This window comes from Taeniopygia guttata, chromosome 17 (genome assembly GCF_048771995.1).
Source record: "Taeniopygia guttata chromosome 17, bTaeGut7.mat, whole genome shotgun sequence".
Lineage (NCBI taxonomy): Eukaryota > Metazoa > Chordata > Aves > Passeriformes > Estrildidae > Taeniopygia > Taeniopygia guttata.
The window spans coordinates 3,598,871-3,615,679 of NC_133042.1; the positions used below are offsets into that span (position 1 = coordinate 3,598,871).

The 16,809-nt window shown below is 47.1% G+C and overlaps 1 protein-coding gene across 1 annotated transcript in view; it reads left to right on the forward strand.

Annotated features, from left to right (window-relative positions):
* Positions 1–14,055, forward strand: part of PAPPA (pappalysin 1) — a 180,837-nt gene extending 166,782 nt beyond the window's left edge. Inside the window, exon 22 of the mRNA XM_030286607.4 lies at positions 7,614–14,055. Within this exon, the coding sequence (XP_030142467.4) occupies positions 7,614–7,721 (108 nt within the window). The 3' untranslated portion in view covers positions 7,722–14,055. The remainder of the gene's footprint in view (positions 1–7,613) is intronic.
* Positions 14,056–16,809: the final 2,754 nt, after the last annotated feature.

Genomic DNA, 16,809 nt, shown 5'->3' on the forward strand with positions numbered 1-16,809 from the left:
TCAAGACTTAAGTTTCACTGCAGTCCCACTACCCTCCCAAACACACTTTGGGCTGCACACAGTGCTGTGAACAGGCTGCCTGAAAGCAAAGTGCTTCAAGCCAAGTTCGCTTTAAATCCGAGCCCTCGTACTTAATGTGAGACTTTGCACGCTCCTGTTTTGTTGCCCTGAAAATGCACAAGGGACTTCCATACTTATCCCATGTTTTCCCTCTGCATTTGAGCATTAGCAGAGAATGACCTTGTGGATTCCGTCAGCGAGCGGGGAATGGAGCAGTGTGACTTATCTGACCAAGCACCAACTAATCAGCACTGCTGCTTAGATAGGAAATAATGAGTATTTGCCCTGCACTGTTCACAATCAGGCTGGAGAGCTTAAAAGAAATCATTAAAGGCCTCTTTTGAATGCTGCAAGTGGCAACGAATAAATTCAGTCATAATCTGGGCATAAATTCGAGGCAAGTGCAGTCAGAAAGCAGGAAAAAAAGAGACATTCATCAGCTTAATTATTTGTTGTGCGCTAATTGATGAGCGTCGCCCTGCAGCGGGCGAGAAGCCAGGGCTGGCACAGGGACAAGTGCCACCCAAGGAAGCGGGGACGTGGGCAGGCTGTGTGGGGAGCAGGGGGCTGATGGCAGATCTGCTGCTGGGGCAGGGGATGGGGCCGTGCTGCTCACAGCCTGCCCTGTTCATGACCCAGGAGCAGCTTTGAGAGACAGGAAGGCCATTGCCGGCCAACCTCCAAGGGAGAGAAAGCTTCTGTTGTGTATCTGGAGGGGATAAAGTCTTCCGTGAAGGACAAAGCAAAATCCCATCTCCTTTTAATCTTCCTCCCCTCCTGACCCAGCACAGGTTGCCAGCTCCCTTCTGCCTGGCTGCTCTAGGAAGCTGCTTCTTGCTTTGTATCCTGCTGCAGATTAAAGAAGACGCTATTTTCTAAAACATTGCATACGTGACACTGCCAGAGTGAGGGAAATAAATAACCTGGGCATAGCTGGCTGTCTCTGGGCTCTTGGCCACCGGTGAGGAGCTTGTGGGGTGTGCAGCATTGCTGGGAGAGGCTCTGGCTGTTTCCTCTGATTCATTTCAGGAAATCTTCTCTCCAGTAACTGTCTCCTCCACTTCTTTTCTTCCCTTTCTCTTTTATAAGTTTTCCCTAGACAAGACTGTCTAGAAAGGCCTCACAGAAATCAGAAATTCTTTCTTTAGGCTCTGCTTACGTACTTTGTTCCAGACTGGGATTGCAGATTTACCTGTTTGAAGGTCCTGCAGTCTGATCCCTGTAGATTTAAATACACTGAATTTGCTGTTTTAAAATTCCCTCAACTTCAGCCAGTTGTAAGGGTGAACTTTCATCTGTCTTTCCTCTCTGCCTTTCCTTTTTGTTGCATAAGGGATAAACCTACAGCTCCCGTGAGAAAAACCTGCCTCACTCAATTATCACTCAGGTTTTCCTTCAACTGCTTCGCCCCATAGCACTTGGTAAAAAAAGAGAAAAATTGTCCTGTCCCTTCAGCCTCTTGACATTTCTGTCCAACACCTTGGAGAGGAAAACCAGCAAGTGCCTTGGCGGAAAACAAATGAGGGCTTGTGGTAGATAGAGGGCTGTGTGGGATTTATCCAAAGCTTTGCTTATCTAAAAGATAGGCCAGTTATCAAAACCTCTTCAGAGACTTTATGGCCGAGAATTCAAGGCCTAAAGAAAGGAGCTTTGAACTGAGGGGCTGCTGCTGGCTCCAGCAGGGATTTCCAAAAGCTGTGCCTGTCTCCCCAGGAAGGGGAGGGATGAGTCTGCACTCCTACCCCTAAGCCAACAGAAATAACCACTTCTTGGTATTTGGGAGAAATAAGCACCTTCTCCCAACTCTGACTGCAACACAGACCTGTCTTAGGCAATCTCAGATCTTTCTCCATTGCCACAACATGGCTTTGAGGCAGTCTGGTGCCATTAGAAGCTTAAGTGACCACCCCAGCTGAGGAAAATCCTCTTTATCCAGAAGAACTGATGCTCCTGCCACGGTGCTGCTCCTAACTACTCGCCTGTCCCCAGCTGGGTGTGTTTGTCAGCTCTATAATTAGCCAGGGAGATAGAATGAATGGTGGGTGAGCAGGGAGGAAGGAAGGGTACAATGCTGAGTGTTGCTTCATGCCTCTGGAAGTGGCTGAGCACTCCAAGCACGCGGGTTCTCCCCAGCGTGTGGGTGAGCTCACTTCCCCACCAGCCCTGGGTCACAGGCTCAGTGGCTGTAGCTGTTTGCCATGTGAGAGGAGCGTTTCCAGTCAGGGTTGGTTGGGATGGGAGCTTATTTTGGGGCTCAGAGCTTGGTTTCATAATCCTTCAGGGAGGCTTTCCAGGCGTCAATAAATTAAAAGCAGTGATGGTAGCAGCACATGTTGCCTATCCTGAGAGAACTGTTCTTGGCTTCAAGGGACATGGGGCTTCCCACAACATACGGCGTTCCCAGGGGATGTGCTGGTGGAGGGTGTTTGCTTTGCTATCCGACCTCACTTCATTAGCAAGTGTTACAGAAAACAGCGAACAAACCTTCCCTGCTCCACCGCCAGCTATTTGGCCTCTGGGTGGTCTGGCTCCTATTAAATCTTTGGTGATTATTTAGACTAATTACATTCATGTTTGCACAATCAGTAGCACGAGAGTAGGAAGCACAGCTGATTGCTGAGCAACTGAGCTCCGTGTGGTTTGGCAAGCGGGCTCCCTCGCTCTGCTCCGCGGGCAGGCGGGGATGCGGGATCCATGCGGGCTGGGCTTTCCCGGGAATCCCTGCTGGCTTTGGGCCATCCTGCTCCCACTGGTTCTGGTGAGGCAGCTCCCAGTTTGCACACGATGGAGAGAGCAGAGCATCTGTTGTGTTCAGCTGAGCTACCACTCGGTATGCCACAGTTGCTGGTTTCACTGGGGAAAGTTCTGTTTATGGCGGGGTAGTTAACAAAAACTCAGGCTTTTAGAACTGCATGTGCTGCATGGAGAGGAGGTTTCCTGCCAGCTTTGTGTTCCCAGGCGCTCTGGAGCAGTGCCCTAGGTGTGAACCCACATACCAGCACTCAGAGCTAAAGGGGGCTCACTCTTGCTCCGTTATCTCAAACTGGTGACCTCAATGCTGAAAACCACTGGGAAGACCCTTCCAAGATGCTTTTTTATCCCACAAGGGCCTTGTCAGGGAACAGAATAGTCCCTGGTGTTTGAGCTGGGCGGCTCTGGGGAGGCACAGGGCTGTGACACTCAGCACAGGCTGCCACACTTATCTCCCAGGCCACACTGCCCGCCGAGGCTCTGCCTGCAGCAGGGCCTCCTCAGCCCCAGTGAGGCCTGTCTGGGAGATTTCGCAAACACTTCAGGGCTGAAATCTAACAACAGCCTGTTTCCCAACACTTTGCAGCCCTCCTCCCCTGTTCCCCCCTCCCTGGGCCCGATCCTTCCTGCCCTGGTGCTGCTGTGAACCAACCCCAGGCACGGGCAGGAGGCACATTCAGGTCAGCCTGATACCAGACTCCGTGAGGGACAAGCTCACAGCCTTTGCAGAGCTGTTTTCCATCCCTCCCTCTACCAGTCTGGGATTTCTCCTGTCAACATTCCCACCAATTCCCTACAGACTGGCCTTTCTCAGCGGGGATCAGCCTTGGGATGTCACCAGCCTCTTCAGATAGGTGCATGTAGTGAGGAGTTATGACCTCTCACTCGTTCCATGACCTGCATCCCAGCTCTGCATTGCTCTGTCGCGTTGTTGCCTTTGTTCCCACAGCTGGGAACAAATCTAGCCCTGTTTCTAAGAGGCAGTTTGACTTTATCCAAAGTCTCATCACTCAGTGTGAGAGAGGATGCTTAGGGTTCCCATGCCTTGTGGAGAAGGAAGTCGGAGGTCATGCACTGTGCAGCAATGGTGGTGAGTCGGTCGAGGTGTTTTGGATCCCCCGTGAGTTGCACCTGGGTGTCTGTGCCAGCCTCCCGCCCAAGCTGTGAGCCCACACCTGCTGCCCTTGCTCCTCTACGCTCAGAGCAGGATGTGTCATGTCCTGCACACTCCAGGTGACAGGAATGATGGAGGTTGTGTCTCTCTTCTCTTGATGATGGATAGTCTGTGGTCCAGTGTGGTTCTGGTGTGACTCACATTCCCCTGAGCGTTGTTGATCCAGTGCCATGACTGTTCTGGATCATCTCCAAGAGCTGTGTGCGTAGGTGTGAGGAGCTGTGCTCTTCACTTGTGTCTTTTTCAATCTTCTTTAGCTGGTCTGAGGATACAGTATCTTGCATTCCTTTATCAAATGTTCAAGACAGGCTCTAAGTTTAATTTTTAACTTTTTCTTTTTAGCTTTTTCTTCTCACCCTCCTAGACTTTTTCTGGGTTTTCTACATGGGGAGATGAACACAGGTGAAATGCAGGGCTTGGTGTTTTGAAGGAAGAGGATCTGACTCCTTACTCCTGGCTCTACCCTGGGTCTATCTGGAAATTCCTATGCAGGTCGTGTATTCTGGTAATGAGCTGGGCTTTCACAGACCTATTTAAAAAGAAAAGAGGCAGTTAATCCTGGAGTATGTATATCTGGGCTCCACACCTAAATGGGCTATCATTCAGTGAAAGGCTCAGCATTTATTATTTCTAGCACATCCAGCAGCTCTATTTCATGGCCGTGTACTCCAGAGGCTGTCACTGTGTGAGCCCAAGGCAACAGACAGCCCTTCTTCTAAGGGCTTTTACAGTTTCCCTGAGCTGGGTACTTCAGACAGTCCCAGTAGATTCTGTGTGTGAGTTAAGTTCCCTAAATACCTATGGAAATCAGGTCCTTGGGGAACTCAAATGTGTATTTGTTATAAAAATTGTTTAAAGTGGAAAACCTGGTATTACTGCTAAGTTTTTGGAGAATTTTGTCATGTCTAATATGACTGTGACTGTGCTTATTACCATAGAAATCTCTGCCTTTTCACATAATAGGAAACTGATCTCTGGAGCTCACTGCCATAAGACAAAACAATTCATCTATCTGGACAATAGCACTGTAAAAATCAAATTGCATAAAAAACCTCCATAAGGGATATAAAGTGAATAAGACTGATCTGATCAGGAAGAAACCCTTCTCCATCAGGCTACCCACTGCTGGGAACTGCTGCTGAGCCACAAAGCTGTCTGCTCTGGGGGCCACAGCTCTGCCTCAGAGAAAGCTTCTGCTCTTCTATCCATGACCGCTATTGGGAGACAATAAACAGCCAGACATTTCTTCTCTGGTTGCTCCATCTCCCCAGGAATTGGCTGTAGTGCAGCAGCAATCCAGTCTCGTACGTGCACCTTTTCAGGTCGCTCCAGGGCTGAGCACAGCCTGTGAGAAAGCAAAGAGGAAAACAAGGGATTCACAAGGAGAAATGGGAGGAGAGTGAAGGAGGTAGAGCACTTCAGGCAACATCAAACTCATGCCAGTTTGGGTGTCTAAGGCTGTTGTTTCAGAAGAAAGTAGGTGAAGGGAATGTGAGCTGGTGGTTTGGAGACAGAGCCATGCAGGGCTTTCTCTCCTGGCTCTGATGTTCCTGCAGGTGAAATGGGAGCATGTTTGGGATCTCTGTGCCTGCAGCACATCCTGCTTAAGCCTGGACAGCAGCAGAGAGTAAGTGCAGTAGGCTGTCACCACTAATTCCAGACACTTTACTGAAATGCCCCAATTGGGTATGTAGATGACCTGTGTTCAATGCAAAGTGTGGATCCATCTTCCTGTCTCTCCTCTGAACGAAGGGGCTACTTAATCTCCTTTGTCAGGTTGTTACAGGCAAACACAGGGAATCCAGGCCAGGGAGAGGAAAAGCTTGATCAAGACTAATGAAAGAATCAGGTTCCCAGGTCTCGCCTCCAACCAGTAGCTTCATTGTGCGTCGGGGAGGATTTTTTAAGTCAAAATCATTGCCAAATCGAGATTGAACTGAATGATTCAGGATAAAAAAAAAAAAAATGAAAATAGGGGAAAATTCCAGGAGTACTTAAATGTTTTGTTTGAGCATTTTCTAAGTGAAACAAGTTTTTATTTCAAGACATAACTTTTGCTGTGAAGTAGCCTTTTTTATTTGTTTGTCTTGAAAGGAAAGGTCAAACCTGAAATGTAGCAGATAATCTAAACCAAAATGTTTCCTTCTACACTGAACAGAAAAACTCAATTTTTATTTTGCATGTATCTTTTTCCTTTCCAGTATTTTAACTCAGTCATAAAACAATCCCTCCTCAGCCTCCTCCCCAAGCCCCATTGTTTACAGATTTCTCTGTTTTCCTATCTAAGAATATTCATAACACTGTGATATGAGACAGTCCTGCTCAGGCTGGCTTCTGTTGGATCAAGTGACCCTTAAGCTCCTATTGTTTTCTGCAGTTTATAAACTTATTCAGTTGCCAGTTATTTGGATTCATTAGCTTCTAACTTTTTGGACTCTTTCTTCTCTTTGCAATCCCCATCTGTGGGCAATTGTAAATCCAGATTATTCACTGGTTATTTAGTTCATAAGTCACAGAGGCCACAGCTTGAAGAAGAGACATTACCCTATTCCACCTGGAGGGTCAGGTCTTCTGTGAATGGAATCAAATGCAAAGGGGGAGGCTCTCTAAGCCCTGATTTGGTGATGAACGTTGGCTATTTAGTGTCTCTGTCAACATGTCCCTGCCTTAGGCTATCCAGTTGTGAAATAAAGCTCCACACCCCTCCTTCCCAAATTGTGTGCGTCAGGAGAAAGGCATCCTGGAGAGGGACAGGCAGGGACTTGTGTGGAAGGTCTAGATGGAGATGACAGCACAATGCTGGGCCTGCATTCCTAGATGGGCTGTGGGTGATGCATAGGGAACAGGCAGACTCAGGCTTCATAGCCTGGAGAAAAGTGTTTGTGAAAGGGAGAGTGAGCGTGTGGCAGCAGAGCCAGGGGGAGCAGACAGAGCGTGTGCAGCCCTTGCTGGGAACATTGGAACAGGTTGTGGCACTGCCTTGGAAGGAGTGTAAAGGAGGGGAATGAGGTCATTTTTTCAGTCTGTGCAGATGGGAGAAATTCATGGGAATTCACTTCAGGGCAAGTGAGACACTTGTCCTATTACCTTTTCTGCAGGTAAATACTGTGATGCAAGAGGCCCAAGTCAGCTTTCAGTGGGCAGGCTTCACAGGCTGTTGTTTCAGATCCTTCCCACACTTCTCCAGAGGGGTCACAGAGAGATGACAGATGGAGAATGCAGCAGTCTCCCCCTGCATTCCTCTGCTGAGCCTCAGTGCCTGTTAGCTGCATCTCCTGACCTCAAACACAAGAGGTGTTCCAGGAAGTCCCTGCTGGACTCCAGCTTCACTGATCTGTGAGACAGTGCTTGGTTCTGCTCCTGAGGAGCTGAACCCAAGAACATTCACAGTCAAGTGCACAAATAGACTTAAATAAAGTCCATTAAAATCAGCAGCACCCAAACCACAGACCCTTAGGAACCTCTGAGCAGCACCAGCTCAGCACTAACATAAATCACTGTAAAAAATAACAGAGTGAAGATTGCAGCTGATCTCTGAGGATTTCACCCCAGAGACCTTTTTTGCTCTCCAGGCTGCTGTAGGTGCGTTCCTTCCTTCATGCCTTTGTGTTTTTGGCTTCTTTCCCAGGTGACACCGTTTCCTATGTCCTGTGACCTACAAGGAGAGTGTGCTTGCCGGGACCCCAACGCCCAAGAGCACAATCAGAAAGACCTCCGTGGCTTCAGTCTTGGGTAAAGCCAAGTGACGTGGAAAGGAGGACCATACTGCTCAAGGCAGGCTAGGAGAGACACCACATCCCTTTTGGTATCGTTTTTAACATTTAGCTGCTCAACTGGATGGCATTTCTGCACCAGGGACCCTTAGAATTCAACCAGTCTGCCTTTAATTTTTGCCCAAGGAGAACTCAAAGTAGGGGTTTATGTATTAATTATATCTTAAATAGTGATCATGAGAAAAAAAAAAAAAAAACAAAAACCAAGAGTCAAGTCAAGATGACTTTCATGTATCAAAACAGCATGTTATGCCCACCTAATTTGAACAGTTCATATCTAGATTCAAGGCAAGAAACAAACTATTTATGTACACATATTTATAGAAATAAGTAGAGAAAGAGAGAGAGAAAGAGTGAGAGATTATGATCAACACAAAAAACACTTTCCCCTCCCCAGCACTCACAACTCAGACCGTTCGTGGAAGAGGCTGAGCTCTTGGAGGACTCCAAGCTGAGCCTTTTCTGATGCTGAATGCCAAGGTATCGCATGCTCGGGGCACTGTGGTTGGGGTGGGATCTCCACAGGGCTGGGCCTCTTGGCAAGTGACTTGCCAGGCACCCAGCCAGCTCGAGATGAGGGATGCATCTGCTCCTCACAGGAACGCTACTTCCATCCAGGCAGCTCAGCAGACTGCAGTGGCCTTTCTGTACAGCTCCTCCTTCTCCCCCTGCCCTCAAAGAGCCAACAAAAAGCCCCCTTGTAGCCTGAAGAGCTTCTGGGGCGTTTCTGTGTGGAGCTGGGCAGGTGGTTCCATGGTGGAGTGAGAGAGTGGGGAGTCTTAGGACTGGCATTGAGGAACATGGATGATTGCTTCTGACGAGCACAGAGAGGGGAGCTCGCACCCGCACTTGTCATTTGAGCATGTCTGCTGCTGCTACTCCTGCTGCTATGTCCCATACAAATAGTTTCCTTACTGTGTCAGGACAGGGTGAAAAACAACCCCATGCAACCAAACAGTCTGCCTTAAAGCTTACCTACAACCTGCCTTTCAAACCCTCTGGTCTCTTCCTCAGCATTGGGGCAAGAAAACAGGACACCAGCCAGCCAAAGGAATCTGCTTTCTGGTCTCCACCCTGCCAAGTGGTTCTCCAGGCCTCCTCCATCCCACTCTTATGGTGATCTGATTCTGACAGCTGCTTCATGCTCCTGTTTTCTTGGGAGAGGGGAAGAGGAGGAGGAGACACCTGCTATGAGGAAAGGCCCATAGGAGACAGTGTTAGAATTTTGGCCATATTTGTCAGTATTTAGCTGCCAGATCAGTGGGTCGGACACTTGGCATAGACCAGGAGCCTAGCTGTTTGTAATCTTCCAGAAAGAAGGGCATTAGCTGCAGCAGATCTCACACTTCTGTCATCCTCCTGCTTCAGCCCAGAGGAGAGCGTGTGCCAGACCCTCAGTGATTCCCTTCCTTACAGGTTTCATTACATTGAGATACCCAGGGTATCCAGTGCTGCTGCTGCTACAGCCCATCCCAGGGAAATCCCAGAGATCTTTCCAGTGTGGCTTGGGCATGTGCTCCAAGCTCCTGCTAAGAAGAGCACACATCCAAAAGAGCATCCCTCCCAGTGTTAAGTTTGTTTGCTCCTTGGAACTGTTGTGACTTGCACGATCTACTGGGTAAAGAAAAAAAGGTTTCTTTCTAACTCCTGCTTTAGGCACTGGAGCAAGGTAGATGGGTAAGGGCAGGGGTCATTTAGGGGCAGAGGTCATGGAGATAGATGTAAAAATGATTTGGAGAACTAGAAATGGAAAAATAGAATAGTAGGTGCAGGGAGCCAGGTTCTTGTTACCCATTGTTGGGGTTGTTTCTATTGGAATAAACCAGAGAAGAATCTCAGTAACTGAAGTAAAAGCCTGGAGAGAGGATTGTCATTATGAAGGTGAGGAGCTCTCTGTTGTGAAGCTCCAGCTATTCCTAGAGAAGGCCTGGCCGTGGGAACTGTGGGGATGGCTCTGCTCCCTCTGTGCAGGAGTGTCCTGGAAAGGGAGGTGCAGTGGAATCGGGGTTCCTGCCATGGAGTTAGATTGAACATCCCCCAGTTTTAGAGAGCAGTGGCATAAGCTTCCACTTTTGCCCTTCGCCTTCTAACTAATATGGGAAGTAAATAACTGTGCAAAGGTTGCTTCTTCCTTCTGGTCCCTTTGCCCTTCCCTGTTTTGTTGGCAGTTTGTTCATGTGCCACCCAGCCTATCAGAAGAGCTCACAACCTCAAAAGCCTTTCAGACTGACAACACTTTCACATCCTCAATGCCTGAGGCATCCTGGCATGATTTCCCCTCTCCATTCCACCTGGGAGCCTCAGTTCAGCTCCTGAGTGCATCCTGAAAATGCCCTTCCCAGTGCAGAGCACAGGATGGAGGAGATTTCCTATCTGCTTTTCCCACTTGGACAGTGCCCAGGAGAAACAGGTCTGTACAGGCATTATTGCCACTTGCTGCTGTGGGCTCACAGGAGCTCAAGGCCAGCTGAGCCCCCCTGGCCAGCCAGGGCCAGCCCGTATTGCTGAGCTGGAGACCTCAGCTCAAGGGAGAGTGGCTTCTCACCAGCACAGCCTCACTCCTCAGCTTCCCTCCTGCAGTCCTGGTGTGCCCCAGCTCCCTTTTCCATTGGCGGGCTTTCCATGCTGCTATTTGGTTTTGATTTTTAACTACTATGTTGGCACTGTCCATCTCCTCCAGTAGGTCTGATAGGATCAGGAGTGGAAAAAAGTTCTGCTCTGAGTCATGTTAAATCCAATGGCTTGCTGTTTTATGGTTTTCCATTGGGGCAAATCCCCTCTGCATTTTCAGGTGCTGTACCAAGCACCCAGAGAGATGCCAAGAGGAGAGCTGTGGGGGGAAATGGACACATGCTCAGGTCTTGTCCCCTGTGCTTCCAACCTTGGGCAAGGCCAGCTGGGTCCTCACATCATCTACCACTGTATGGGCCTCAAATGCCCGGTGGAGCCCCAGGAAAAGCTCTCCCTGACTGTGGTGGCCAGCAGGTGGAAGGTGAGAGGGACATCAACCCCCACCTCCACCCGCCGAGCCAGCGGCACAGGACAACATCAAACCAGAAGCTTGGGGGAAGAGCAGAGGGTGCTGATGCTGGTGAAATTTAGCTGCTCATAAAGTCCAGTTCACATTAGTGCCAAGATTTTCTCTGTCGCAGACAGTGAGCCAGGGCTGCACCTTATGTGGGGCCAGCAGGCTGTGGGGGATGTCCATGGCCAGCAGGAGGGAAGGCTGGAGCAGAAAGCGGTGAATGGTGCACGGTGGGGTGGGAAACTCCAATCAGCTGCTACCCCTCTCCCTCCCCACCATCTCGCAGACAGGCTGAGCTGGTGTCCTCCTGCTTTTCTTGCATCTTCCGCTGTCACCCCCAGGCTGAGAAAGGAGGATGGCACCAGAGGATTCTTGGAATCGGGTTCCAGCTACCTCCCTTCTAGTTTCAGTTTCACTTGGTTGTAACTGTCGGTTTGTTTTAGGTTTTACCTGTGTCTAAGGAAAAAAAAAAAAAAAAAGGAAAAAAAAAAAAAAAAGAGAGAGAAAAAAGGAAGCCCCATAGCCAACAAAAGTTTTTTTTTTTGCTGCAAGTGATTCAAGTGGGGAAAAAAAATAATGTGTGAGGCTTTACAGACAGGAATAGGAGAGAAAAAAAGAAAACAACAAAACCCATAAAAAATGGAGAAAAGAAAAGGAAAAGAAAACCCACATAATCCAAATCCAAGAAGAGTAAAGCCTATTTTTGTGTGTTTGAAAGGAAAATACCGATTCTGCCAGCTGAGTAGAGAGCTAGATACTAAGTGTAGATTTCCCTAGAAGTACCGTGAGGTTTTATAACATTGTCTGGTTTTGTTTTCCTCGTGTGTTGTGATAAGTCCAGGAACTAAGGCTAAGGGGTTATCCCCTGGTATATTGTTGTTTGTGGGGGGAGGGAGGGGGTGGAGTTTGTTATTTTTTTTCCAGATTATTTTTCTAAGTGTGTATTTGTGCTTATTTTTACGTTATCCAACTGTACATACTCATTTAATCAGTATTTCACTGTGCTCTAATTACTGCACTCAGAAGCACTGCACAGTCTGAATCCCGGAGAGCTGTGAGAGACTGGGAGTGAAGGGGGAAGGAGAAAGCTCCTACCTGAGCAGACAGGTGATTCCCACTTTGGGGAAGCGGTGTGCTGACCACCACCTTCCCACACTCCAGCCTGTTGGGCCATTAGAAGACAGGAGGAGATGGGGTGAAATCAGCCAAGGCTGGGATGCCCAGAGGGGTTTCAGAGCTGGAAGTCTGGCCTTTGAACTATTTTGGATGCCAAAATTCCCAGTCTTTCAGCAGCATCTGGCAATTCCCAGCCTTTCAGCAGCATCTTGCCCTCCCCTGCCCAGTCCCTGGAGATCCCAGTGAGAGTTGATGGGCAATTTCATATCACTGGGAGAGGACCACATGCCTTGCAGAGATATGCTCTAGGTATCTCGAGATATCTTTATGGTTGTGGGCCCCATTTTGGTCTCAGTGGTGCAGCTGAGCTGATCTGTTTTCGATTTTTTCCATGTTACCCATCCTCTGGGGAGGGCCATTTCCCTGTTGAGGGTGCAGCAGCACTCCTGCCTCCAGGTGACCTTATATGCTGGGCGTACCAAAGCCCCAAGAACAGTCTCCTTTCCCTGGAGGACCTTGACCACTGAGTTCAGTGGGAGCATGAGCAGAACATCAGCAGGAGCAGGTCCAGGTGGCCCAAGATGTATTTCCTTGGAGCTATGGTCAATTTGGGCAATAGGGATTTGGTGTTGGGCTCTTCTTGCCACCTGGGGGGGTTCAAACCCCTCCTGTTCCTTTTAGCAGGAGCAAAGCGAGGCTTAATGTTTTGTTTCTGTCTTCGTTTGGCAAACTGTGTTTTCCCCTTTTCACCGGATCTACACATCCAAGATTCATTAAGAATGAGAATCACTTCCTCTGAGGCCACACTCAAGAGCTTGGGTTGGCTTCAGGTGTTCAGTGAGGAGTCTTGGTGCTACTTGTTGGTAGTTCTAGTCCTGTTGGGTCGAGATGCGGAGCTAACGAGTCCAAGTTGTCTTTGGTTCCCATTCTGGCTTAGTTTTTACTCTTTTGGTTTTTTCCTTCTTTTGGTGAGGCCACATTCAACCACCAGTTTCCATCTTCTGAGTGCAAAGAACCAGGGCTTTAACAAAACATTTCACCAGCAATTCAAGAGGGAATTGGAACCATTGTGGAGTTTGCATTGTACGGCCTCTGTAATTACGTACCTGTCTGCAGATGAGAGGCTGAATTTTGCTCCCATCAAGTCAACACAGGTTTTTGTTGCTGTTGACTTCACTGGGAGCAGGATTGAGCCATACTATATATATAAATATATATAAAAATATATATGTGATATATATATAATATTATATGTGTAATATTATATATATATCAGTGTAATATTTACAAATAAAACTGTGATCTCGTCTAGAGAAAAATGTATTCATATTACCAACTGCTCTTCCATATTTATGTATCATATTGTATCTTTTTATTATAATTATTATGATTATTATGGTTATTATTATTATTATTATGGAATCTTTCTTGGCACCTTTTGGAAGCCACGTCAACCAATACTCCAATGAAGTGCTGAGGATCTATTTTCACAAGAATTCTACTGGTCTACTGTATAAAAGAGAAAAGAAAAAAAAAAAAAAAAGAAACAAGCAAAATACAGTTCAACCCTTAATTCTGTACCTCACGCCTGTACGTTTGCTGCTCCAGTTTTGGGTTTTATTTTGCGTTCGTTTGTTTTTAACGGATCTAATTTAAGTCTCCAAGCAATATATAAAGATGTAAATAGTAAAGCTTATTTATTAAGATTGTCATCTTTTTTAATTTATATTTACACAATTGTTCATCTAATTTATTTTTTTTTCAATACAGTTTTTAACAGTTGTCCTTTTTTGGTTCATGATGTTTTTTTAAATCATTTTCACAGAATTTCTTTATACAGCTTTTTCTCTTTCTTTGAATAAGCAACAGCTTCCTCTGGTCTTTCAAAACAGGTCATGTTTCACTCCAAAAAAAAAAAAAAAAGTTATGTCAGATTCATCAGAAATATTTTGCCATTGTTGATTCCTATACCCTAAAGTTCTATATTATATAAATATATAATACCTTGTATGCTTAAATATTTAACTGTGTGATTTTGTATATATCTTCATACACATGCTCACACACATATGAGGGTTAATGTCCCCAGATGTTGGGAGAACAGAGAATCAGAAACACAAACAATATAAGCTTGTATTAAAGAGTTCTGAACTGGACCTCTCGCTCTTGCCACGTCTCCTTTGCTTTCGGTCGAGCGGGTCCCGAGCAATGCCCACAGGGGTACCCAGCCTGGGCAGTGAGCGGCTGTGGGGTCGCACATCTGGCTGCACAGCTGCTCAGCATCCTGCTCCAGCTCTTTGCTTTTGGGGCAGGGGTTGAAACCCGCTGTGTTTTGCCGGAGGGCTGCAGTGGGTGGAGGGAGGCAGCGCTGGCCAGGGCCCTGTGAGGCCATTTCGCCTCCAGTGGGTTTGGCTCTGCCAACGGGGTTCAGGTCCTGTTTCTCTCCAGGCAGCCTGGTTGAGGTTTTGGTGTGAGAGAGCTTGAAAATCATGTTGTCCATACTCTGCCTAGCTTCTTCCTCACATGCAGAACATGTTCATCCAGAAATCCACTCCCAGTGGGAGCCTGCCTTGGCTCAGGGGTATTACCTAGAAGGGAAGCAAGGCTGAAAGCAAACTATGTGCAACCAGTGACCTGAACATCCCGAAGCACAGAGCCTTTGGACACATGAAAAAACAGACAAATAAAGATAAATCAATCTCCAGTGCTCTAGAGAGAGCTGGGATTGCAGTCTCCAGTCTCCCCACCAGACCATGGCATTGTGAGGTGCACACCAATAATTTGTGTGTGGTGAGGGCAGTATACTGAGGGATGAGAATAAATACTTTTTTTTTTTTTTTTTTTTTTTTTTTACTCTGGCATAAATAAGTCAGTAAAAAAATGTTTTGCATTTTACCTGTGAAAAGACACTGCAACATATTGAGCAGAGAGAGACAGAAATCTCATGAGCAAGGATGCATTGTGTTTTCCATACCATCCTTGTCTTTGGTCAATGCATTATTAATGGAGTATAAGTGCGTCACACACAGCCCCATCAATAGCACATGCTGTAGATAAAAAGGCCCAGGAATGAAGGATTAAAGGGGTTGTGTCTATAGCAATGCACAAATCAATTGGCTGTGTGTTGAACTATCTATTAGGGATGAATAAAGACCTGAAGATGGGAGCAGCCATGAAGGCAGGGAACAGCAGGCAGCTCTCTCCTGCTGGGCTCTGCTCAGCTCCACTCCTCCTGCACGTGCAAAACCGCCCCAGGATCAATTGGGATGCACAGTCAGAACAGCAGTTTCTACGTCCAGGTTACGTGTCTTGTCTGGAGATCAATCACTAAAGAAAGCTGGGGAAATTGCTCTGAATTCATGTGGCAAAATCCTCTCCTGGCTCAAAGTCACAGCTTCGCAGACAGGCATGGCATTGGTGACTGTGGCAATCACAGAAAGGCTTGGGTTGGAAGGGACCTTAAAGATCATCCTGTAATGGGAAAATGAAGCTTTAAGAGCAGAAAAATTTCATGTCAAACAGACACAGAGGCTTAGAAAACTTCCATAGGAGGACTGGAATATAAAGAAAACTATTCACAAGTATGAAAAAACTCCTTTCCATGTAAACAAGGATATCTGAAAATCAAATTAATGTTCAGGCTGGCAGGTTTGTGCCCCTGGGTTCACTTGCTTGCATCCACGTTGACACACAAACTCAGCAAACCCTTTCTGGTCCAGCACTACCTTTTCCTGGATTTGTTCATTCCACCTCCTCAGTTTTTCAGTTTCTAAGGCACACACATCTGGAAGGTGAAGAAAAGTGAGTGGACCTGAGGCTGGAATTCTGCTTTCTGCTGATCATTAACTACCACAACACTCTGATGGCCCCAGATTTTTGCCTCTGCCCTGAATTGGAGTAACAGCTGCCTACAGCATTCAAGGCAACAACTGGCCTAAGTTCTCTGATAGAATGAAGCCAAAGGGCCAGGGTCTTCATTTTTTTTTTTTTTTTAAGTACAAGTGAGGCAATACTGTGTCAAAATAGTTTTAAAGGTCTTGACAATCTTTTGGCTGACTTCTCATGGGCCTGGGGAGGATTGTTAGTGGTTAAAAATAACTTCCATGATTATTTTTCTTTTCAGATAAAAGGTTATTCACAACTTTTTGATCAATTTGCTTATGATGAATGAAGAACTAATTCAAAGAGCAACATCATCCCTTGTAGCCACTCTCCTTGCCCTGCTTTTAAGAGGTTATCTGCCAGTTTTTTCATTTATAAATCACTTCCTCAGTTATATTTTTTTAAAGAAACCTAAGAGCCCCATACCTAAGGTTGCTGCTGCTCCCCTTTATTCTCATCCAGCCCACAGGGACGAACCTACTCATGCTTCAAGTCCATTATCTTTTTTGATGAAAGAGTTGAGATATGAATGTCAAAACCCACCTCTGTCTTTGGGCACTCATCTTGTAACACAGACCTGTTCTTTTCCAAACACCACCCTAATATGGTGGGTTTTCCCAAGCCCTGGTGCTGCTGTGTTTCCATGAGGTTCCATGCCACAGTGTCTGCTAAACAGCCTTGGAGAGATGGGAGGGTGGGCAGGTGCAGGGAAGGGAACAGGAGTTCTTTTTATTGCACACTTTATTACTACTGCAATGCTCAAACTTTCCACCCAAGCACTTAAAGCCCCCCAGCCCTCATGGCACAACAGGAAAGCCCAAGCTGAAGCACATCATAGTGCTTCAAACCAATCCCTGGAGCCCTGGCAGCTCCTGGTGCCCAGAACCAAGAGTCTGTTGGCAGATTTTTGTTCCTCCCAGCCCCAGCCAAGTGCTGTGAGGGGCACTGGCAAGGCCAGAGCTGCCCAGGGCATGTCACCCCACCGTGGTGGCACTGGGAGCCATGGGCCTGGTTTAACATCATGGCCA